At 41.2% G+C, this 26,789-nt stretch overlaps 1 protein-coding gene across 2 annotated transcripts in view; it reads left to right on the forward strand.

Moving 5' to 3' along the window:
• Positions 1–26,788, forward strand: part of efna5b (ephrin-A5b) — a 96,699-nt gene extending 69,911 nt beyond the window's left edge. Inside the window, exons 2-5 of one of the 2 annotated variants that reach the window (XM_079342313.1) lie at positions 5,259–5,551; positions 20,113–20,178; positions 20,551–20,631; positions 22,238–26,788. In XM_079342313.1, the coding sequence (XP_079198439.1) occupies positions 5,259–5,551; positions 20,113–20,178; positions 20,551–20,631; positions 22,238–22,365 (568 nt within the window). In that variant the 3' untranslated portion in view covers positions 22,366–26,788. The remainder of the gene's footprint in view (positions 1–5,258; positions 5,552–20,112; positions 20,179–20,550; positions 20,632–22,237) is intronic. The other variant, XM_079342314.1, reaches the window with a different exon arrangement.
• The last annotated feature ends 1 nt before the right edge of the window (position 26,789 follows it).

The raw sequence follows: 26,789 nt of genomic DNA on the forward strand, positions 1-26,789 counted from the left end.
TGTAATTGAAATGGAAATGAGCCAATCAGCGACTGCAGTGGTGTGCCACCTCAGCCTGCATTCACTCCACTGTTTCAGCTCCCTCAAACTAACTCTCTCTGTTTGTGACTCTGTTTGTGTCTGTGTAAGTGTCTCTGTGTATCTGTGAGTGTTTGTGCTGACAATACTTGGCCCTTCTGCTTCTGCCCCGAGGGCCTGAGGAGGTGGTGTGAAAATGTAATCAGTTAGTAATAAAGATTATCTCCTACACTCTCTATCTCTCTCTCACACACTTACTCAGCAACACACACACACACGCACACACACACACACACACACACACACGCACATGCACACATATGCACCCCTTCTTAGTGTCCAGCTGATCGCCCTGGCTCTGAATTGTGACCCTGCACTCAGTGGAACAGCTGTGGCATAACAAAGACGTGCAGTTATCTCCATTTCACTATTAGCTTCACATTCAACGTCGCTCCTTAATTACCTATTTTACTGCTTAAAGGCCTCCGCCGCCTCCTTGGCTCTTTTCTCACAAGAATGGAAAAGATTGTTTCTCATGATGTTTCCATTATAGGCTGTCCTAAAATAGAGTGCTGCGAGTTTCTGAAGATTGTGTGAATGTGTTTGTGGCACTGGGAGAAACTAAGCACCAACTCATGGACAACAGCATATGTAATTTTATAACCTTTAAGTTCCTATCTTGGGACCTTGGAGAGAAAAATATATACAATATATACCCCCCCCCCATTTGAGTTCATACAGAGAAAATTAGCGCAAAAGGAGGGTAATATTTTCCTTGGCGAGAGCTGTAATTTCCTATGGCCTGTAATGTACGTATGTACATTACAGGCCATGTATGTATGTAATGCATAGTGCCAGAGCTCAACAGCTGGTCATTTTATGATCATACATTTATTCATTTCATCTTTTTGTATTAATAAGTTTCACATTTATTGGCCATATAAAGACAGAATAAGGAAATACATTAATTAAGTTGGCCAATTTACTTGTATTTTTAATGTATTAGTTGAAGGTCAATTTAATTAATCAACAAAGAACAGACTTTTATGTTTTTAAAATGTATAAAATGACTTCAAAACCTTAAAAAGGATCCTTGTGTTGCACTTTGACACAACTCATCGCTGACGCACACCTTCATTAAACTGACAATTTTGATGCAGATTAATTGACAGACGAGACTTTAATTCTGCATTATCTTTGTGATCCTTATCTTCCTTTGGCTTCAGTGTCACTGTATTCACTCTCCTGCATATATTTCACTCTTCAGGATTGGCAGGGCAATCAGTGGATTTCTATTCCATGTGTGCAACCTCTTTGTGCTTGGATGTCCTGTTCAGTGGCTGGAGAATGTTTGTACACACAGTTTCTGCTGAAAAGAGGGTCTGCAGTGGTGGTGATGAGTGTTGGGCTGTTTCTAGAATTGCAGCAGCTGATTAAAGCTTGCCATCGTTGTAAACAAGACACTGGCTGCATCTAAAACTCCCACATTAGTCCCCTGATGGCAGGACAATAAAGACAGCTTTCTACAACATACAACACACTTTCTAATCTAGGGGATGAAAATCCAGTGATGAAAATACTTGCTGCACACACACTCATGTCATCCACACATGGTTTGGAAAAGAATGAGCATCAATGTTAAAAGCATTGGTTGAATAACTACTGTTTGACAAAGACTCCAGAGAACCTGTTAACACTATCTTCATTATTCAGCCTCTCTGTCTGTTTTTTTTTCTTCTTACTATTACCTCACCTTATTTTGGAAGCAGGTCCTTTCTCTCCCGCATAGTGCCTACTTCTCACCCTCACTCTGTTCTCACTCGCTGCCATTAGCAGCTTCTGGCTCTCACTGCTGCTCCTTTGCCAATGTGCCAGAGAGCTGACTGAGCTGATAACACCGTCCTAATGTATGTGCGGGTGTGCTCGAGCTGGGCGTTACGTTTGCTGCATATATGTCTGTGTGTGTGTGTGTGTGTGTGTGTGTGTGTGTGTGTCTGAGAGAGACAGTGTGTTATGAGTTACAAATGCCTGTCCTGTCCCTTTTTATGTGCTCACTCACCCAAACATCCTCTGCTTCATTTGCAGTCAGGGCCACAAGCCACTATTCTGACTGCTGAGGCAGGGAGAGAAGGGCAGCTGAAACATCACACATAGACGAACACACACACACACACACACACAAACATGCACACGCAAACACACACACAGTCTTTCTCTCACACACACATACAGTAGACACACGTACATAAATTGAGGCAACAGCGGATGGAGGGGGGGGGGGGGGGTGACCATTAAGTCGGTGACATTTTAAAGCAGTGAGAGAGATGCATGGCTCTTCCTGGGACCTTCACAGACATGTTTTAAATGAGATGTTACAGATGAGCTACTCCATGCCGGGCTTGCAAACACTCCCACTTACACTGGTAAACACAGAAAGGCGACATTCTATGCTAGCTCATTCTCACACACACACACATAGACACAAACACATATATAAATAAATACACTGAGCAGAATCCCAATGTAAAGTACAAAAGCTGTGGTTTGATTTGTCCATTACATTTAACATTAACCATTCAAAACATGAATTTAAAGTGCCAATACCGAGGTTTTGGCTCAAATTATAATGTGCACTGTGATTATAATGCTGTGTATTTATGTGAATGCAACACAGGCGGCAGTAAACAAAGCTCAGCAGGACGAGAATTTCCAGTGCATGCACAGAAAATTGGATCTGAGAAAAAAAATAGAGTCAGAACTCTATTACTTGGACTAACTATCAGAGCTGCACTATTGAAAAGAGAGATCAAATAAGTGGGTGGAAAAGGAACGACAGGGAAGCCACAAAGAAAAAGTACTGACAATGTTATACCATTGTTCAGCATTTTCTTTTTAGACGTTCAGCGCCAGTCAAAGAAAATTGTGTTCCCGTTGATATTTGAGACTCACTGCCAGAGTTGTTTTTGGAAAATAGTCCTTCTGGCTTATTTGTAGGTTTCTTTAACAAACTTTGAAAACATGTTGTAAGTGATACCAACGACATGAGAGCAACAGGAGAAAAGACCGTTGATTCTTTTTCTACTCGTTGCAAAGTAGCACAAATTTTAAAACAGTCTGTGTGTCAAATGGAAGAAACCTCAATAACAGCAACATAAGAGGAATCGTTGTATAGGCACAGATAGGCATGCAATCGCTTTTCAGTATGCAGAATATACCAAGATGGTACAACTACATTATGGACATTCAGGGTGACAAAATAAGTACAGTGTGGATTTTGACCATCATCATTTTGGATTCCACATAGGCCATCAGATTGGAGCCATTTGATGTCCTCGCCTGTCATTGAGGTGCAGTGGACAGATTACACAAAGGCACAAGACCGTAGAGAATGGAATCAGTGTAACACAAAATACTCAGGATTTATCCCAGCATAATATCAGGATACAGGGCTCATGATTCTGTGATCATTCATAAGTTACAAGACAATCATTTAATAACACATCACAATATCTGATTAACACAAGAAGACAAAAAGTGCCTAAAAAGGAAAAAGTGCACAATGCAGTGACTTAGATTGACACATTTGCAACAAAATCTGTTTTGAGTGTTGTCTTCTTTTATTGAAATATATAGTGTTTTGACAACTCAAATTTATTTTACACTGCAGGTCATAGATTCACACACTAATGGCAGAAGGTTCTATGTAAAGTCACCGTCAGAATGAATGAATACACGGTCTGAATCAACTTAGGGTTCGGTGTCTTGTCCAAGGACACATCAGACATGTTGCAGCAGGAGTTGGGGATCAAACCCCAGACGTACTGGTTGAGAGATGACCAACTCTACGGCTGAGCCACAGCTGCCCATTTGGCACCAGCGATTTGATTATTATATAACACAAGTTAGGACAACAATATATTGCTGTATCCATGTTTTCTCCTACCTCTACAAGTTGGTATAGTATTAACAAATGTGCTGTGTGCGTGTGTGTGTGTGTGCGTGCGTGCATGTGTGTGTACAGCTTCAGTATGTTAATCCTCAGACTCCAGAGTCCTCGGGATGAAATTATTTGTAGCCTGTTACACGCTTTGCCCTCTCGTGGGTCCTGGTGCTCAAGGAGCTGGTGTTAGAGACAGCAGTGGCGGTTTTCAATTAAAAGTTTTGTCAAAACTCTTGTCGGGTTGTGCTCCTGCAACGTTAACAACTGGGTCTCAATTACAAACTCACACCACCTGGCTTCTGGGTGGAATGAGTCAGTGGCACCAGCTGTGTTGGTACTTGGGCAATTTTGTGGTTCATTGTCGCCCTCATAGTGCTTCAAGTGTGTGCGCTAAATTGAGGGCATCACTTACGAGCTTACAGGTGTTCCGTGTTTTCTCTGTGATGTCCCCTGTGGCCTCAAAGGTGAAGGTCGTACCATCTCAGACCCAAACAGAAAAAACTTGACACAAGAATTTCTCTAATTCTGGCAGGTGTAAAAAACAAACAAACAGCTGAGAACTATTTTGTGGCTCACAGAGAGGAAATAGTGTTTGTGTGTGGATGCTTGTGACAGTGTGTGGCCTTTAGATGAATCTGCCTGCATGTGTTGAAACCCTCTGACCCTGTGTAGCCTGTTCTAGATCATTGCAGCAGTAAAGATGCCTCACTGCAAAGTCCTCAGAGACAGCCAGGGCTCTGTATATTTCCTAACATGACATTTACTGTCCAGACCATTCTCTTTCCTTGTGAACATTTCTACTTTGCAGCCTGAGAATCATCTGTCTGAATTTTTTGCTGAAAAGAAAAAGAATACTCCAGATTTTCTTTCATAAAAAACTAAATCTGTTCTCTTGTGAGTGTCTTTTCTCAAGCTTAGATACTTCGTTCGCTATCGTTTGGAAGGCAGATGTGTACATGTGTGAGTAAATATCTGCTGCAATGATAGATTTATAGATAAACCGACCCACCCAAATTTATTGAAGCCAGAAGAGGAGAGCGCTGGTGCTTGTAAATTTCCAGACAACACAGAAAGAGTGTTGACAGATCAAACTCACATTGTCTACATATGTATGTGCTGAGTTCAAACAATGCTTTATGCGTCATTATTGAAGCAATATTAATCCGTCAACACACAAACGTAATAAGATTTTACTAATGGGACTTGTGAAGTGCATGCGCATCATTCAAAATGAAGTTTCCCATACTTATCCTTCATATGAAGATCTTAACCCTTTCTCTTCTGTTTTTTTCCGTACCAGGTTCCATCGTGGGGACTACCACATCGATGTGTGCATAAACGACTACCTGGATGTCTATTGTCCTCACTACGAAGACACAGTGCCTGAAGAGCGGACGGAGCGCTACGTCCTCTACATGGTCAACTACGATGGCTACAGCTCCTGCGACCACACCTCTAAGGGCTTCAAACGCTGGGAGTGCAACAGGCCACACTCCCCAAACGGACCACTCAAGTTCTCAGAGAAGTTCCAGCTCTTCACTCCCTTCTCCCTGGGCTTTGAGTTCAGACCGGGCAGAGAATACTACTACATCTGTGAGTCTGAGTGCTTTTCGCAGCTACATACATGTTGGTGACAAATAGAAGGAAAAAAGGTTTTAATTTGGATGTTGGGCCACTTTGAGCTCTACTGAACTCTACTGGCAGGACAGAACACCATCGACTGTGGTTAACCAAGTTATAGCCACAGTTATGTGTATAGCCATTTGAATCCTCATGCTTTTTTTTAAAGAATTCATCTGTCTTAACATCATGGTTATATATCAAAGATCTGAAGTAAAATGGATCAGCCAAATTCAACCAATCTCAAATCTGTTATATTTTAAAAGGTTACTTTTTGCAGTTGCTTTTACTCTACAGTGACAACTAAATGACATCAGGAAATGGGTAAGAGGATGAAATTTAGCAAAGGGCCATGTTGGAATTGGACCCCAGAGGGCTACTACAAGGAATCAACCTATGTATACAGGGTTCTATTACAAACTATTTTCATACCACTATTGGAAGTCGTGTTTTTTGCTTGGTTTCCAAAGCTGCACAACGCCAAAACTAAGCCAAACTACGTAACTCTGCATGAATTACAAATCCAGCCAGCCCTAAGGTTTTTCTCCACACACACTCAGACCATCCCTTAGCTGTGTTTTCACAACTCCAGCACAGAGCTCTGAGTGGTGGCATTACAGTGATCTGAGTAGACGCTTTAATGCTTTTCACACCGCTCTCAACACTTGAGAAAAACTCTTCCCTAAAATGGCAATGGAATTCGCAGGGGAGTAAAATTGAGACGGTTTGAAAGTATATAGCTCACAAGCCCTGCCTCACAATGCTGCCTCCTACAAAGAGAATCGCTCTCCTCCCTCCAACATTATGTTACGCACCCATTCAGCTGGCATTAGATTTTGTGTCGTCTGCCTCTTGGCGTAGGAACTGAGCCTAACTGAGTTCATGTGAAGTTGAAGCCCCTGGGAAATTAGGTCTTATCAAAGCGATGTGATAGAGTGGAAGTGAGTCGAGTTTGTCCTCCCATCGCAGAATAGTCCCACGCGGAGGAGACTGAGGAGTCACTGTCACCGCCACTCACTCTTAACACATTTGTCACAGGGATACGCTGATTTAACCGAGTAGGAAGCACAGTCATGTTCTCATATGGGTAGCATTAATGCAATGTCATGCAGTGTAATGTGGTATGGCTTCAGCTATTCAAGGAAAAATCTGTGCACTTCTTGGGCTACTGTACGAGGAAAAGTGTGTAAATTCCTTCTCAGCGAGGGGGTTCCAGTTCTGACAGTTAACACATTCATGCTAAACGCTATACTTGTATCTGTTTATCTGTAAAATGGGGCCTGTGGTGTTAATGCAGCTCGAGGTGGCTGTCAAACCCCTGAGTCCTTGTGTTTTCTCAGAGACAGCCTTGCAAGAGTCAGGAGTGTAACTGAGCCGAGCCCCACATGCTGAGATCTGTTTTCTAAATTGGCACCTTTTTATGAAGCAGTTAACCTGACAGCCAGCCAAGACTTCCCTCCCTGTCCTTTATTCATTTCATGTGTTTCCCTCCCTCTCCTTGCTCCCTAACGCTTCAGAGTTATGGACAGGGGTGTAAAATAATAATAAAAAAAGTTCCCTCCCTAATGTTCGCAGTTGTTACAACAGTGAAATGATGTTTGCTTTCTCAAACTTCTCCTTAAAACAAATAGCCTGAAACCCTTTCCAACATCGTTTCAACAACCAGGTGTTTGGACATTTGTCTAGTTAAAAAATAACCAGGTTTCCCTTTGCTTTTATTGCCAATTTGCATGGACAGTCATACTAAATGAGATGAGGGAGAAATCTCCAGAGTTGGGAGCGTAGATGGGGGTTAGTGAAGGGTTATACAATTCATCCACTCCCCCAAGTCTGTATTTCTAACATTTTCTCAGCCATTTCTGTTGAGAGATGCTTGTCCTAGGGGCTGGATTAAATTACACTGCGACCAACAGGGCTTCCATGGAACACATCCATTCTTCCGTAGCACGCCATATTGGTTTAGTGGCCCGCGGCTTCATTGGCCATTGAATGATTCTTGCATGTAGCCTCTCTGGCTACAGTGGCGGATATTAAAGTCATCTACCATAAAGCCGTATGACATGTGATTTCCTACTGCCATTGTGTCCAGCCTGGATGTCCATAAGAAGCAGTGGAGAAGGCTGATGATGGATTGGACAGTGTCTTTCGTGGACAGACATGGTGCTGAAAGAGGAAGATTGAGAGAAATTGAGAGGCGGTAACATTACTTCACCTGCCAGTTTATCTGCAACATCGGCCTCTATGGCTACCACCGTTATCATCATCATAAACATCAGGGAATCTTCCTCACCCTCACACAGCAGGAACAAACGAAACCTTTCATGTTGCATTGAGTTACATCATTGTAAATCCCTTTCATCTGAAGAATTCAGTGATAGATGCAACTTTCACTGAGGAATGCAAGAAGACTCAACAACTTAAGGACAACGGGGAATTGTTCAAAAGAGTATAAATGTATGACTGTATTTTTCTGATGGATTAGCATGCTGCAGAAAGAGCCTTTTCTCTTTACGTTTACCACGTCAAAGAGTCACAATGAGTGATATTTTTGATTGTTTAAAGAACACAACTGACACATGCAGAGGACAAAAACAGCAAAACCCCTTTGTCCACAAGGGGCTGCCAAAATAAACACAAACTATAAGGGCCTCACAGGAGCTTTAACATGTATTTATGTATTTATTCATTTACTCACTACAATATTTAACTTATAGAAAACATTAGCCAGCTACACACCCGATCATATTAACTTATCGTTGTTGTTGCAAATGAGAGTAGAAGCAGTTGTCAGATATGATGCTATCCATGTGTACTGGTGTGCAAAGTTGATGAGCAAACTTTGATTAAAACCTTGCTGATGGCAACAGTCGTCTAGTTTTATGTACACTATTCAGAGTCAACAATTTTTGTGTTTCATTTTAAAACTGGCAGTAATAGTTATTCCACATGTACCAATACATCAATATCCTGGGCACAACAACAAGAGCTGAGAGTGGTGAACACTGGTTCAAAGCCAGCTGTATGTTCAGGATGGATTCATCTTGAAATCATCATGTGGGCTCAGCTTTGAACATTTGTATAGAGAGACTTGCAGAAACGCAGTTATCGCTTTTGAATGAAGGAGAATATTAAACAAGACTTATATAGCTTAATGCTCTTTAGAGGCAATAAGGAGGAGTCAGAGGACCTTTGTGGCCTTGTCTGCTCTGGAATATGCCCGTGTTTTTTCATGTGGATCATTAGTGTTCGTATTATCATCTCTTACCGTGCATAGAAATGTACCCGGGGCCAAATGTCTAAATAATTGAACTAAAACAGTAATTGGGGACTTCTTTCATTTTAAAATATTTAGCTACTTATTAACATTAACTGTTGTGATGTTCGGGGTGCACGGTGGAGCATTGGTTTTTCATGTCGCCTAACAGCAAGATGGAAGGGTACTGGTTTGAATCCAAAGTCAGACATGGACCTTTCTGGATGGGGTTTGCATGTTCTCCCTGTGACCTACTCTTTCAGTTACTTGGTGACTTGATTGCCCTTAAGAGTGATTGTCAGGCTGAAAAGTTTAAATTATGGGATGTTAGGAAGCTTGTAAGAATCCAAACATGAAAAACCACATGCAATGAAAAGCATCAACATAGCTTAGAGCTATCGACCATATACGTTATGTAGCTACCTGCAGTTCAGGACGAGGTGAGTGGTCAGAATTTGCCCTTGTAGTCCATTTGCCGACATTGTGTGAGTGTGAAGTGTTGCATGGCCAACAGAGAAAATCATATGCATCATTACGCACTGAAGCTGGCCATACTGCACACCTGCACTAAACACAAATGTCAATGTGCTCCGAGCTGGAGGTCACAATCCATGAGCACACGAGGCAGAGGTGAGCAATGGTTACTTCTAGTGTGAATGGGCTCAGTATATCATGTAGGGGGATTCATGAAGAGCAGTTGTCCTCTATTTACTATCAATATCCCACTTATCTCACTGTAGAATTCATTAAGGGTAACTTATATTTAACACAGAGCAGCAGAGACCTTAAATAATATGCTCTTATACCCAGATTCAGAATATTAATCTATTCCTCATCTCTAATAACTTTCTGTAGCCGAATGACCGGAGGAAGAGGGGAATGAAAAATCAGCCTGCGGTGACGTGATTGATTAGCTTTCTTGTTTGTAGATGAAAATTAAGCTGTCAAATCATATTCCTGCAGAGAAAATAGCCGTTAATGGTGTTTTCGCCCTGCGAGTTCGATGCGGGTCGAGGGTTGATTTGTTGTATCTCTGATAAAATTAGAGCGCGGAGACAGGGTTCTGCTGTCATCTGCTTCAACAACAAAAAACAGCTTAATCAACGCGAGCAGGACGGAGGGAATTTACTCAAATGGAGGTCATAATTCTTCATTTCGGTTAGTGTCAGCTCTCGCTCTCTTTTTCTCTCTCTCTCACTCTCTTTTCTCTCTCTCTCTCTCTCTCACTCTCTTTTCTCTCTTAGAGGCAGGTAATTTGAAGGCAGAAGCTGGAGCCTTATCCCTTTGGAGATAACACTCAGCTGTGTTTTCTCTCCTGGTCAACACAAGAAGGAGCAGAAAGAGAGGCATACAAACATTAAGATGTCAGAATTATTCGGTGGTGATGCAGAGTGTAATCTAATCGCCACATATGAAAGCGATTCAGCAAAACGCAGTATTAGCTGTAATTGAGTTACAGCTCAGAAGTGTCTGCCTGTGAGTCAGACATCAGGGATAAGCATAAAGTCAGAGCACTTCTATGGTCAGAGTTCACATAGTGCATTCATGGTTTAAGTGAAACCCATCTCACAGAATGCTGATGGAGGCACGTTTTTCTAGTATGGACACAATTCCTCAATCGCGTTATTTGAGTGATTTTAATCTGAAAAGGGCAGATATCCAATAGCAGTGACAGCTCACTGCAAAGTTAAGTGAGTATAGCGAGTTATGGCGTTATAGGCGTGAAAGATGTGTGGCGAATAGGAAAGCTCTCGGTGTGATCATGCAGCCCGGAGACTGCCAGCAGGAAAGTTGTTGCTTTCTTGACGTCTGACTTGTTCACCTATAGGGCTGCTGCTGTATCTCACGGAAAACAGGATCAATAACACCTTCTTCTCACATGTGGAAGGAGCTAATAGCAATTTCTGGATTTGACGCCATGAGGAAGAAGGATAACACAGCTATTCTTACAGTGTCTTAAATAGCTTATTGACAAAGCATTTCCAATGGTGCTTGTCAGTGGTTTTTACTAATGTTGGAAAACAAAGGCTAACATTTGGCTAGGCTACAATCACCCTAAAGAAGCTCTAGGCCAATATGCAGAATTTACTTCAACTTTGTTATTCTAATTATGAAGGAAATTAGATCTTCTGCATGCATCATGACACAACACAGATACACTAAAAACAGCATCAGAAATACAGACGCAGATAATCCACAGCTCAAGTGAAAAACAAAGGTACTTAAACCACACTGAGACAAAGGCTGAAACAGTTCAGACACCGCACATAAAATTTCATGAAGTCATAAAAAGTACTTTAAAGAAGTAAATAGACACACACACCAAAATAAAGCATTCTGAGAGAACTGGTTTATACCAAGTCACAAACCTCTTCTCGTGCTTGATTCATGTTATATTGTGATGAAAGCACAGCACAGATGTTCCATTTAGACCAGGGGACTGTGGTAAAAGGTGGGAAAGGGCTATAATATGTCCTCTTTAAAGATTCTGTGAAGATTTGTGAGCTAATAATGAAAAATACTGTAATGTGTTAATTGTCTCTTTGTGAGCTTCAAAACAAAACAAGATCATCGGCATAAGGATTCTTATTTTCTCTGTATACTATGGTCATATCTGAAACTGCCGTCAGGGTTAGGTGCCAGACGAAGTTATTAACCGTTATTAAGTCTTTTTCTTTAGATTTTCCATGTGAAAGATTCCAAGTGAGTGACACATGTGACTGATAAAAACAAGCAGGATGAGGTTTTCCAACTGAAAACACTTTTCACGTTTTCACATGTACTGATCAAAATCTGCAAAGAGATGGGCCGCCAAACTTGACGCAAACGGAAAGTTCCTCACAGCTGCTTCGATGCTCATAAAGGTTTTTACAAGATCCCGTAACATCTTATTCAACTTTACTTGACAGTAACATGCACGCAGACCTCGAACCCATCCATGAAGATATGGACTATAGCTGTCTTCTGATTGATCATAAATCCTCTAACACACATTGTTCCTTTGAGAGTAGAAGAGAGCTCGTAGAACAGGCAGCAGGAGGAAAATGGCATTAATGGACAAATAAAATAGAGGCAGCGAATGGTGTATGCAGTCTGTGTTTTGTTGGACCTTTGGGAGGTAGGCTAATAATGATAAAGAGCCCGTGCAGTTCCATTTGTGGTACAGGCACAGGAACCTGGATATGGACACCATCATAACTCAACCCTTTCATTCATTCATGGGAAAAATCCACCCTGTCATCAGCATTCAGAAATTATCCGACAACATGGAGTAATGTGACGGGAAACTAGATACATATGCATTCATGTACCATATGCTTACATATGCATGAACAGACAGACTAAAAAGCCACAAGGATGCACACAGTCTGGAATGCATTATTATAATCCTGATGAATGGATGGACATTCCACCACCTCAGTTTCCCCATAGTTACTACATCAGTTATTGTATTTTTTATTTTTTTTTCATTTTATCCCTCTCTGTAGATTTTCGGCACTGTTGTACCTAAATAACCCGACCGGTTTCTCTTTACACGGTATACCTTTAAAATATGTATTTTTGACATGCAGATGGCATGTCTCAGACTTCATTAACAGAATTTAGGGCAAACCCTCAAAAGAGCCAACAAGTAGCCACAAGTGGCACAATGAATGTTTTTTTTCTTTTAACCACTGGTCTTACAGAGGCCTCAACACAACCAAGCTTTTATGGCAGGCTTTTGTTCGAAGTGCTCAATAGCACTCTTCAAACATCAAGCTCAATCTGCAAAACGCTAAATAAAGAAGTATCATTCAAAAGAAGTGTTCAGGCTACTTGTACTTGTATTATCAATGCCGCCCTTCATTTAAGGCCATTAAAGAAGCTCTTGGTGACTTAACAGCTATTAAGCACCCATCCAAATGCACTATCCTTCAAACAACATTTTCAAATGGAAATTATTTTGGAGCCCAAAGTCTATTTTCAAATTGTCAGTGGAAGGTTTAAATTAGCATGGAATAGACTGATTCTGGATGCTTCACCTTCAGCCAATCAGAGCAATGGAACCTGTGCAACATCAGAAGGCTTCTTGCTTTATTTGCTTGTTCCAACCATGGACTTTATAAAATATAGAAGTAATCTCAAGAACATAAGCCACATAAGCCATTGGTTTGAAGACCCTCGATGGTGGTCAACATATTGGAAATCTTTACTCAGACAAACCTATAAACAGGCAAAGAGTTAGAGTTGAGGCGGGTCTTAAGCTTACTGACAAACAGTTTCTAGGTGCCTGATCAGTCACACCACTTATTATGAAAAACTCTGATCCTTCTAATCAAAGATCTTATCCTTCTAATCACATAAAAGAGTAACCTCTAGACCCTATTTCTGTTTCAAGAAACTGCAGTTTTTTCCACTTCATTTTTAAACATCAGAGGTTTCCCCTTGGTTCCCACATCCAATTCACTTCTAGGTTTTAGTTTATTACAATAATAAAAGATGGGTCCATCTAGTTCGTTTCATGCTGTCTCAAAAACTAATTATCAATGTTAAAATCAATGGCAGCCATCTTCTTTTTGTGGTTATTGTTAGGAATCAGTCTCTAATTAGAGAAAGTGTTGTGATTGACTTGACCATGCTTACGTCAGAACAAAATGTGACTCAACAGGAGTGGTAGCAACACATCTGCCATCGCAAATGAAACATGAGCTTTAAGATTGGTCAGGTTTCCAAGCTAAATCTGAACTTCAAACACATCCGCAGATGGGAACAAATCAGTCAGATGTGTTTACTGGTCCCTGAGAAGGTCCAATAACATAAGAAGAAACTGTTAAAGGGTCTGGCTATGACAAGCTCACAGGAGTTTTAAGAGTCTCCTCTCAAAAACAAACTGAAACCAGCCTGTTGGCCACACGTGACTAATAATAGACCATGAGCTTGGTCGCAGCACACTTGTTGACAGCCTGGAGAAAGCAAAGCAGGAGAGAAAAGTCTCTAATCAAGTTATGTGACTTGGAGCACCAATAAAGTAGTCATCACTTTGTCTGTCGAATAACAGGAAGGCTGTAAAAAAAAAAAAAGATGGGGGGTAACGTGGTGCATTCAAGGGCTGGGATCTAGAGGAAATGAAGTTCCTCTCAGATACAATTCATACATCCAACGGTCTTCATCATTAAAACAAGGACATTTAATCCATGGCCATTAAAACCATTAACACATATATTATTAAGCCAGTGCATTAGTCATTATGTTTAATTGCTTATTGTTGATGTATTTGTTCATTTTCCTTCCTCCTCTTTGCAACAATCATGCACACACACACACACACACACACACACACACACACATAAACACACATTTGATTTAGTGGGTGGATACTTGGGCTGAACCATAATATTACGGTTCCATGGAATACACTTACTGCAGTAATGAAGCCTTATTATGTACAGTGATTTATTATTATGTGGCTTCTTTGAAAAGCTTAACTTCCCCTTTGATTAATAAATCAGCACATTTATTATAATAGGAGTGCATAGACATCAGTGATTTGATGAAATTGAAGGGTTTTCCGACTTTAATCATTCGCTTTTTATGTGTAAGAGGGAAAGCGAGTAGGTCTTTGGATAATCATGAGGAGATCTTTTTTCAAAATAAGGACTTTAATTTAACATTGCTATAACAGCAAAGGGAAATGATTGTATCCCCAGTACTGCTGCACTTATAAACATGCATATGAGTGCAATCCTTAATTTGGAATTATTGATTTGAAATTATATTACCTGTTCAAATGATTGCTCTCTCTTACCTTCTGTGACTCTGGCTTGAGAAGCGTTTCAAGGACAACACTTTTGTTCTCTTTTAGCGGAGGTTGAAAGATGTAAGTGAAGAGTAAAAGGCCAGGGGATGGACAGTTTATGTTCCCTCGGCTATCTGAAACAAGTCCTTTTCCTTCACTGCGCCTTCCCGCTTCTTCATGGCTGTAGAAGCATCTGGTTAATGGGCCTCTGCAGTAGAGAGTCTCTTCCATCTTCTTTCATGCACAGATTGTGAGTAGGCACACATACTAAAAGTTTTATTTTTTTACTGTATGTATGCTGCTTTAGAACTGGTTGTGTGTGAGAAGGACATTTCACAATTATGTGAAACATCCTATCTGTAGTGTACTGCTGTATTGTAGATGTTGGAGGTTGTTTTGGAGTACGGTACTTCATAGTAACCATAAGAGGGGAAAGTAAGTAGTCATTCTCTGACTCAGTCCTCAAAACATTCTAGCAGCAATGAATTATTTACAAGGAATATAGAAATGTCTCGTGTCACAACAGCAAATATTCTAATTAGTAGATTGAGATATATGTTGAGTTGGGCACAATGCTTGCAGTAAAAATGAGTTGATCGCTTCTTATAGACACTGGTTTTATGTAAACTCAGACTCAAGGACTCCTGGATTTAAACTGTGACATGCTTTAAGCAGCACAAGCCACATGACTAATCTCCCTAATTCAAAGACAAGGCCAACAGCAGTGTTTTTATTTCCTATTTTTTGGGGTCAGTGATCTGGCAGAGCTCACAAGGAATTCCCCATGCTGGACACAACATTACATGGCATTTTCTTTAACCTACTATCCAAATAAGCAGGGATCAAAAGATTACAGCACCATTATTAAAAGCAGCTGGAGGTCTGATGCAGACTGGCCATGCTCGCATGTTCCCATCATGCCTCGCAAACAAAAATGTACACAATTTAAGTACAACAACACACTTTTGCTAGAAATACGGTTAATGTCAAAATAAGCATTACTATGTTTAGATTGTTGACCCTTGGAGTCTCAGTGGATTGATGTTTCCATTAAGAGAATCTGAAACAAAGTTCTTGCTAATTTTCAGTATAACATCAAACTTTGTTTTTGTATTGAATGTCCAGTTGTCCTGCTATTTGCTGGCTACTAGAAGACCTGGATGCTATATGATTTATTACATTTTTTTTGACGGACTCATCCTGCAGTCTTCCTTTACAGTTGAATCTTCACGGCACCTAGATGAAGGATTAGAAATCAAGATACAGTGTACGCCATTTTTTTTAAGCTTCCTGTCACCACAGAAGCACGGTTTTATATCCACGTCTGGAATGTGTTGTTGACTTGTTCGTTGAGCGCCAAAGGAAATGTGTTTTCCAGATAACATTACAGTTGCAATAAAGCTTGGCTCGGACTGTGATTGAAACAATACTGCGCCTAAGCCGCACTGAGCCCACCTGTTTGTTCTTCCGTAATTGGATTCTGCTTCATTCCATTTGCCTTAATGCTGATGCATAATGCAGTGTACTGAGGGGACTGGCCATTACCAGCCAGGGGACGAGACTTGGAGAAGTAACCCGACCTCCTCCCCCTCCTCGCCGTCTCCCTGTCACCCCCCCCCCCCCCCCTTCATCTCCGGGACATCTTTTCAGGGCCTCTGTCCTTCAAAGCAGCCACTTGCTGAGGCTGGATGGATTGATGGTTGAGGCTGTGAGCCTGATTGGAACCAGAATAGCAGGTGTTGATGTTACAGCCTAAAAGAACAATAAGCTGGCCCTCAGCAGCATGTTAATCCAAAATAAACAGGAGCCGCTTTGGACAGTTTGGGGCCGGGTGGATAGATTCTCATCAAACACAAAGAATGATGAGCAGCTACCAAGAAAGGAATGTGGAGCCAAACTTAATCTTTCCTTTGTAGTCAAGAATGTACAGCAACACACCTCGGTTATGCAGTCTGTCAACACAATGGTAAATGGTCAATGGACAGCACTTACACATCATTTAGTGTTCAGAAAACTTAAAGTGCTCCACTCTACTGTCATACTTACCCTTTCACACATGCGTTCATACACTGCTGGCTTAAGTGTTGCTTTACAAAGCACTGCCCATGAGTGTTGACCTGATCACATTCCGATGTGAACACATTTAGGCACTGCCTTGCCCAAGGACACTTTGAAATGTGGACAGCCACGTAATAAACCACCAATGTACCAGTTGTTATTTTAGCCGCATTCTTCTAGGTTGCTATATTCCAGTCTTATAAAGTGGACAGCGAATGCATGTGTCTGCAGGTAGAGAGGTTTGACCCTCTGTGGACATCTGCCCATTGGATCGTAAGTGTAACAGTTTAGCCATACTGTACGCGGGTTATGTCTGTCATTGTCCATCCTCGATTATACGATTTTATTTTATAGGTGCTGCAAACTACCCACGGAAACATAGAAAACATAAATAGTACTGGTGAAAGTGACTTTAATCCTAAACATGGTGGTATCTGTCTGCTTTTGCACCTTCTGTCGTTGTGTTGGAAGCTTTTAGTGTGATACGTCCCAATCTGCAAACACCACAACGACTTCAATAACTATCATCCTGACAGAGACTTACACAGGCCTGTTGCTGTTTTCATCAGAGACATACTTCTCTCATGATCAGCTGCCTTTTCTAAGTGGCTAGTGTCGATGGCTGTGACTCAGCTCGCCCACCACAATGATGAAGATAAGACATCTGGAGCCGATGTGTGTACATGCCCCCCTTGGAAAAAAAGGGGGGGGGGGGGTGGAGTGGAGCAAGAAGGGTGACATAAATTGTGTGGGTACTGGTGTGTATATATGACTGAGTGGGTGAGCAGCGGTGGTCAAGGTTCATTAGCGTGTCAACGGCTGCCTCCACGGCAAAATAATAAGGCTCCTCTCTCTCTTTCTCTTGCCTCCACTTTTATTCCCCCTTTGCATCTGCTGAATATGAACCGAGCTGTGGTTGAAAAAAGAGAGCTCTTGATCTCATGCCACCTCTCTTGCACGCTGACACATGACTAAGAAACAGATAGCAGCTGATGAAGCGACAACATTAAAATGGCAACAGCGAGGTCGAGAGGGGAGAGGCATAGAGAGGGAGCTTGATGAGCCGTAGAGACGGCTTGCAGAAATGAGAGTGATTGAAAGAGGGTGCAGCCTGCAATGAGTAAAAAATGCCATCTATGACTGGTTAAATCAGGAGAAGAGTGTGCAGAATGCAAAAGAGGAATACATTTCCATCTTTGACCCTCTTCTTTAGATATTAGTCAATAATTCTCTTAATTTAATCTTTCACTGGCAACGGAGACAGCTCACTGCTTTTTCTACTGCCTCCCCATGAAATAGATCCGACTGAATGTTGATGAAAATGATGTTCACAGACATTTTTAAATGCCCAACATCCTGAAGGATTTAGATGCTCAAAGACTATTTTTTCTTAGTGATACAGATTCCAATAACTAGACTTGAGTACTGGCTGATGACGAGTACTCAGGTAAGCACCCTGTGTTTTAACCCCATTTAAAATTCAAACCAGTAAGGATATGTGCATGGTAGTGGTTAATAAAGCCACTTTCCCATCAATCATGCTGTGATCACTCATGTCAATGATGTTTTACCTTCTATGTGATGTGTTGTAGTAAAATAAACAAAACATACTGAAGAAAAAGAATACTTTAATGGCAGCCACCATTTTCTTAAACTAAGAGGGTGTTTGTGCATCATGTTACTATCAGTATAGCATTTTTATAAGAGAGCCATGAAAGGGATTTTTTTTTGAAGATGCCACTGAACTTGATCATTTATTTTGGTGCTATTTATTTTTCTTACAAAAACACCGTCTAGCATTACAAAAAAAACAAAACAAACAAACATAAAAAATATTGGGGACCCAGTCAATTTCCCAAGCAGGGACCAACTCAAATTATCATGTGTTTTAAGGGAGCTCATTTCAACATCGCAGCCCCTCAAACAGCAATGAGTTTAAAGCTTTCTTCTGGAAAACAGTGATTGCTGACATTTTGAAAATGTTGGTGAATATTGCATTCTCTGCTAGTACCACTTGTTTTTTATTATTATTGAACAATAATTCAGATGAAACAAGCTGATCTTTTGGGGGGATTATTGGTATGATTGGCTGATTACACATTATTAGCAGTATTTTGGGGCCTCATGCCGATACTGGTATCAGATATTGATATTTGTATCAGAACAAATGTAACTCAGAAGGGTAAAACAAATCCAACATTGAAAAAATAGTACTTCCAGAAAGTGCTGATATATTCAAGTATGCACACCCTTCGGTGCTGTAAATATGACTGTGGCCCATCAGTTGAGCTTTGATGAATGGAGAAGGGCTTCGCTGACAGATGAGAAAAGAGGGTGACACAGCTGGGAGAGAGGACGGGGAGGGGAGGGGTTAGGTAAAGGTTCACTAGAGAGGAGTTGACAGATCCCAAATGGTAGCCTTTAGAAATGCTTGGCTTCATTGCATCAGCTGTGGAATGATCCACAGAGGACATAAAATGATGCCTGAAAGACAGCGCACAATGTGGCCTCTCTGGAGCTGCGAAAGGGGATTCTAGAAACAGAAAGTAGTTTAAAGTAAATAGGGTTAATATATCACAATGATGGGAAAATTCTGCAATATTCTCCATATATTGCAGGTCCTGACACTAGAAAATAGCATATATTTTTGAACTACTGTACATTCCCCAGCCTTGATGGATGCTCACAGTCCAGAGCCAATGTGCTCTAACTGACATGTGTTTGACCCCTATCCAGGAGACAGCACCTGGTGCCTCCCTACAACACCATTAGTGGTCAACCACACACTCGCGCACACACAGCCACACATGCACGCACTCGCTGTCTGCATGAGATATTTTTAGGAGATGTGATATAACCACCATGGTAGCTAACGCTCAGAGATTCACACCCCATGGACTTGACAGGAAGGGATCCATTTCCTGACAGCAACCGCAAACCATCCACACATGCAGCACCACACATCCTCGCTGCGTGAACTTCATGTCCCTCAAAGAGAATTCAGGTTGTGAGGGAGAAAGTTAAAAAAAAAAAAAAAAAACATCCATGTGACGCCAGTTTCCTGAGCCTTACTAAGCTGCAGCCAAATGTAGAATCTGAAGTGATACAATTAAACTGTGAGCTAAGCATTCAACATTCCCTAGAGAGGTTTCCACAGCACATCTGTAAATACTCTCTGGCTATAATTTTACAAGAACCATGACTAACCCAACAAAATCTACTTAAGAATCAACATTAACTTTTCTAAAGTAGTTGTTGTTCCCAAAACTCCTCTGTTTTAGCCGTCTTCTATGGGGAATTAAATGTGTTCACCATTAAAAACCTCTTTAAACAAGCCTTAATATGAAAGAAAAACGTATTTGGAAAACATTTTTTGTTGTTTGGCGCCCATGATGTACTTGTAGTATTAAATTAACACCATCTTTTCCTTTTTGTTTTTGTTTTCAGCCTCCACCATCGCTGAGAACGGGAGGATAACATGCCTGAAGCTCAAAGTTTTCGTCCGACCATCAAGTGAGTGTTTGCATGCAACACGAGGCTTTAGTAACAGAGCTTTTTGAAGTACACAACTTGATTGAAAATCAAAACAGTTTACGTCTACCTCTCTTCCTCCTCTATTACCTTTGTGCTCACCGTCCAACATTCCCCCATTATGTATCACCACCTCCTTAAAGAAAATGTTTTCTGGAAAAACATGATACAATGATGGATGCTCACATCAAATGAAACACTGCATACCTCATCTGACTGTTGCCATGAACTTTGTTGCTTGGGATGTTGAATTTCAGGGCTGAAAAGGAGGGGGGGGTTTGGGGCTTCAAATGTCACTAACCTATTTGGCAGATACCTCTAATGATCTCTCATTCTCCCTATTTTCTGTTATAGACAGCTGTGTGAAAACTATAGGCGTACATGACCGCGTTTTTGATGTAAACGACAAAGTAGAAAATGCATTAGAACCAAGAGGTTAGTATGGCTTCCTGCTTTTTTTGATTCTCTTCAGTATGACCTCCATACATCTGTCCATGTGTCTTCTTCTGTGGTTCTTTACCCTGATGCTGTTTGTGTAGAGGCTGATCTGTGCGTCCTCTTCTCTGCCTGTATGAACATGAGTCTTTTTTCATGCTCCTGTGGATTGCATTTTCTATTACACTTTACTGCATGTTGATATGTGGAAGTATATACGCTGTATTTTTAGTGTATATACTTCAGAACATCATATTCATGAATGTGTCAGTTTGAAGTTCATGTGATGTGTTCGAAAATGTTGTTGATTCTCAGCTTTAGAAACATTTCACTAATCCAACACAGAATGTATCTGACTGTATGTTGTTCTCCATATCATTAGCCATGTTTTTTCACGTTTTTTTTTTTTTTTTACATAGAAATTCTGCCCTAATGCATTAAAATCAATAGTTTTAAATAAATAAATGCTTCACATTAAGTAGTATGTGGACGGAAACACGTAAAAAATATGTTTGCCCAAGTTTAATGTTGTGTTTCGTTTCTCACTGAGCTGCTGTTTAGCTCTGCTTGTGCAGCATTGATTAGTTTCTGAGCAGAGTATGCACAGAATGTTTATGTCTTCATATTGTACATGTGTCTCACCCAGTCATCGGAGTGAAACTCTCCAACAGCAGCACCCACATGTAGCCGTCCCAATCCCAGCATAAGCTCACCACATGGACTGTAAAAATGAAAGAACGCCCCAAAGGGACCATACACAAAAGAAACAGCCAAATAAGACGTTACATACAAATAAATATATATGCCTTACACACTGGTAAAGGATATATATATATGAATTATAATTTGACATCTTTCACATTCTGAAATTATAGAAATAAGTTCCCTTGGCAAGATTGGAGTTTGTCATATACAGCACACACAACTACGTTCACAAGGCCAGACAAGAGGCCCAATCCTCAGATGACTTTGGCTCCAACTTGATTTTCTATTCTCCTGTCTTCTCATCCTGCCTGCATTTCTCATGGCTGCCACCTCACGTTGCATGTGTCTTTTGGCTCATTCCCTTTATTACGCTCTCCAAAGGAGGGAAATTAAAAAAAGTCATCCGTCATCCACTGTTGCCACATCCCCTAACTCCCTAACACACACACACACCCGCACACACATACAGACTTGTATAGTTATGTAACTGTCCAGTCCTGTGTTCTGCCTATCTGTCTTTTGCTGTGTTGGGTGAGATACTTCCCATGGTGCATCGAGGCACATGGCTGCTCACAGATACCGATGCCACTGCCAATGATACTAAAGAGTCTCCTCAACTGGGAGTTAAATTAAACATGAAATTTCAAGCATAATGTAGCAACTGAAGTTCATATGGCAACTCAGACTTTCACAACTTTACACTGTGATCCCAGATGATTGCAAAATGCACCCATACCTCCACTTTTCTTATCAATGTCACAAGGCAGTCCTTAATCCTGCACTGAACATCACCATAGAAACGTGAACACTGCAGAATGTATTCACTGTAAATTTGTTTATTTAGTGAGAATTTGGTGCCTTAAACCGAAGTTCATGGTTGTTTCTTTTTCTGCTCCTTTAGATGATACCAGCCACGAACCGGCTGAGCCTTCCCGGAGTGACGAAACAAACGCTGCGCCACACCAGCGGAACACAAGTCCACTGCTGGTTTTGTTGCTGGTCTGCCTACCAGCACTCTTCACTTTATAGCGCCTCCCTCTGTCCTGGAGGGCATTTACACCTAGCGTGGCCTGAATCTGCTCAAGGCTGGCTGCAGGGAATGGGGCGGGATTGTGGTTGGAGCGTGTTTTTGTCGCTTGATTGGGCATCAGAGCAGGCTTCCCAAGGAACCCTCGATTTTCCCCAGAAATCTATTTAAGTGTTCTTTCTCAGTCTGTGAGTGAAACGAGTTGATGTTGGGAGTGGGAGAGACAGTTCCGCCTCTTTAACCTTCAACTAAGATGCCAAATCCTCCCTTTTTTTGACACTTAGTGATTCTTAATTTCCCGTGACTTTTTCGTGACATCCCCTTCACATTACGTTTGTGTCATTGCAGCACTGATGATTACCCACACATGCATACACACATACAGCAAAATGCACACATGCAAACACATGCTTGCAGAGACAAATACAGTAACCGTCACTAGCAGATAGGGTTTGTATTACAAAGTTGTAGACAATAGCAGCATTACAAAGTAGGAAAGTGAGGACTTTAGAATCTAGATAAGACTGTAAATACACAAGTTAATACTCCCGAGACCTCACAAGAAGCCTTTCAGAACATATTTTTATCAAGTTCTGCTGGGTCATATGAAACAGGTTATTGCGCCTATGCTTGCAAGTTCCATAAAAAGCTGAAAGCTGAATACGTATTAAGTGAAAAGAGATGGATATAAGCAGAGGTCAGAGCACTGAGAAATACAAACATGACATGCACCTTAGCCCCCTGATCTTCAGCCTGTCCCTGGTTTGAGAATGCCGCCCTTTTTCTCTTGAATTTGAAGAGAGTGTTTTGATGCATAAGCTCCTTACAAGTTAAGTAAATGAGTTAAGTGCAACAGCTTTGACACCCCCGAGGTGACTGTTCCTCATCCTCTGCCGTGTAGAGCATGTCAGCCTGCTCAATAAAACACGAAAGCATTTAATTCACTTTGACTCACAAACAGCTAAATTGAAACTTTCTCTGCCGACATGTTGTGGACTGCTATTAAGATGGAGAATCGATAGCTTTTGAAAGTTGATCACATAATTTCACGGCATCTGTCACAGTCGTTGCAATGTTTACCGAGTCGGGCAGCAATCGTTCTGTGTTCCATTGAGAATTTGTCGATATTTTAAACACGCTTTTAAGCATTTTGAATCCACTGATTCTTCCTCCTTTCTAAATCTGACTGCTAAAGAAAACAATTTAAGATATTCCCTTTTAAGTTGGACGCTGTGTATTCTCATTGAGTTATTTTTCTTTGCCAATGGTGTCTCCAAACATTGTCCTTCACATTGCAGACACACTTTGTATTTCCATATCTCTGGAATCCTCAAAAACAGCAGTCACGTTTAGATCAAGACATCTTGCCAAACCTTTCCTGCTTCTTCATCTATTAAACCCATTCACAGCTTTGGCTCACACTCATTAAACATTAGTTAGCAAGTTTCCACGTTCAGTTTATTGCTTAGTGAGTTAGTACAGTGTTTACAGCACTGATGCATCGCTCTCATTAGTTTAAAACACACGCTGTTAAAATAGACACTCTATATTTACTTTTAATGCACAGCTCTTGTTAGTCAAGCTAGTTTTATGTTAGCACTTACATGCAAATGAATTCACTGTGTTATAAGGATATTCAGCTCCCACAGACTCACATGGTGAGTTAGCATAATGAAGCCTATTGTGTCTTCTTCCAAAACGGAAGGGACTTGTTTTGTTTCTCTCAAAGACGTACAGACAGATAAGAGACATTAACTCTGCCGACGTACTCTCAGAGACCCGGTTTTGGACGAAAAATAGGGACCCAATTGGTATGGGAAGATGAACAGAAAGAATAAAGAGGAGCACAGGAGCAATCACATGTCCACCTTCAGCTCCTAGTGTTACTGGTTTAAGTGACTCTTTAATGAGGTTCAAAATGACAGGCATGTGGACCCCATGTTGTGGCAAGGGGAGTTATTTCTGGTATTAAAAATAGATGGTAGAAGGCTTGGGGGGTCTCGGGAGGAGGAGGGGAGGGTGTTGATTTCAACCATGGGGGGGGGGGGGGGGGGGGTTTAAAGCACCGATGACCTTGCAGTTTGAGAGAATCGGTGAGTGAAGAATGGAACGGAGAAGAATTAAAGGCAGAGACGCACACACTCGGCGGCAGATAGAAAAGACACGGGTGGTAGCCGAAGGTAGACAAGAGTGCCTAACAAAACAAAACAACAAAAAAATTCACATACTTTGGAAAACAACACCTCATCTTTCAGAGATAAACCCATTGTTCAGTGTCATTCTGTCTCTGAAGGCATGCACTGTTTCATTTTTGCTCTTGTCATTTTTGTGGCTGCCTTTTTTGTTTTCTTCTTCTTCTTCTAGTTTTCTCCCCCCCCCCCTTCCTCCAGAAAGACTGCCTTTGCCTTTTGCAATTTGTTTTTATTTTATTTAGCACAACAGAAACAATGCTATTACAGCCGGATAGCAGCTCAGCTATGGGGGGGCCTTTAATGAGGTATTAATTTTCAGGAGAACACCACAGGGAGTGAGCACCGCCTGGCATTCAAAACGGACGCTTGTCAGCAGATTAACACTCGACTTTTATCTGAAACCAGCTTCACTTGTACTCTCTTATAATTACCAATACTACTATTTGTCATTATCGCTATTATTACCATGGTTTATTCTGTACACACCTTAACTTTGGGAAATGAGGATCATCTTATAATCTGGATACTGTGTATCCTGAGGTAGTCAACCACAAAACATGTAGTGTTAGGGTTAGTATCTGTTTTGTACCTTTCTGGAGGACAAAAGAAAAAAATGAGATACATCATTGTTAAAACTGTATAATTATTATTACTGTTATGATGATGATTATGACTATTATTATTAGGAGAACTTCTTGATGTAAATAGTGTTTGATATTAAAGTATTAATTTGGTTCTTATGTCTTTTCTAAAAAAAACAATGAACACGGTATTATCTCTGGGTTTTGCGGAGTGTGTACTGTCCTCAAACAATGCATTGTGTGCTTTGACCCTCAATGCCTAATGACACTTGGAGCTAATACGAAGGGGAAGCTGTACACCATTGTACAGAAGGCTGGACGTTAGCCAAACGAGTGGCTCATCTGTTACATGTTTCCAACCCGTCACCACCCGTCACCATATCTTCACAGAAGGATCCTGCCTTGGAAAAGAAAACACTCGATGAGACTTAACAGACGGCTTCTTTGTACTTCTTTGCCTTGGGTGTTTGAAGGCATGTTGGTCAGCTCAAAGATGTGCCACCAGTGGACTGTTTGCTTTTTTTTTAATGGAAGGATCTCGCTGGTTTCATTATGTGGCATGCGCATGAACTTGATGACATGTAAAAAAAAAAAGAAAAAGAAAAAGAAAAAAAAAAAAGTTTCCAAAAGAAGGTTTTCCTTTTGCTCTTATTTTCTTGTTCCTTTAAGAAGTGTTAGATTTTCACTTTCATGTTGTGTGTTTTTGCATCCCCCATTTGAGTGATGTCATAAAGCTGTGTAGTGACAGAAGACGATGTACATAACACAAACCATTGTTGTGAAGTGACAGTAGAGGGTCAGACATTTTGTAGTTAAGAAGCTATTTTTTTCTCTTCCTAAGAATGCCTCTTTCTGTACACGCCCACTGAATTCATCCCATGTAGTCGCAGTTTGTCTCTTCTGACTGTTCATCTTCTTCCTGCTCTTTATCCAGGGGAGGTGTATACATCTGTGGTGTGGACGTTTTTTTTTTTGTTTGTTTGTTTTTTTCAGCGTGCAAAAATGTGTGAGACCTTTCAGTTTGAGTGTGTGCGTGTCTCATTTGCCGTTGCCGCAGTGAATGGGAAGCGGCAACCCTCTTTGGCAACGAAGAGTGTTTCCCATGCCTTAGCCCTTCAGCCTCTGCCCCGGCAGCCACGTCTGTGTTCAAGACGCTCCCTGCCATTGTGCTTTTACACGGAACGGCTGCTGGCGTCGAAGAGACTACAACAGGGGCCCTACACTTTCTCTCCTTTTTAACTACTCGTCCCTGTGGTAGATGCGGGTCCTGGGCACAGTTCAGGGATTAGTGCAACCCCCTGCTCTAAATCCTGAACTGGATTGTTAGCGGGGTAAAGCCTGCCATCGATCCAGGTTCTCAAAGCCTCTCTTCTTCGTCAGTGTCCCCTCTCGCTGATGAGCCACTTGTTCATTTTGTGCACCTGTCCCATTCTTCTTGTGCTTGTATAACCTCCACCACTCCACCCGCTGTCCTTCTTCCCCAAACCTTTGAAACCCCGCTCCCACTTTGCCATCAGTGGGGAACCTTTCCAACTTGCTCTTTTACAATATATAAACAACGACAAAAAATTGACAAAAAACTATCTGTATTTGTATATACACGTGTCTGAGCAACTATGAGTAATACAATAAAACGGAAATACATTGCTTTAT

The sequence above is a fragment of the Symphodus melops genome (genome assembly GCF_947650265.1).
Source record: "Symphodus melops genome assembly, chromosome: 1".
Lineage (NCBI taxonomy): Eukaryota > Metazoa > Chordata > Actinopteri > Labriformes > Labridae > Symphodus > Symphodus melops.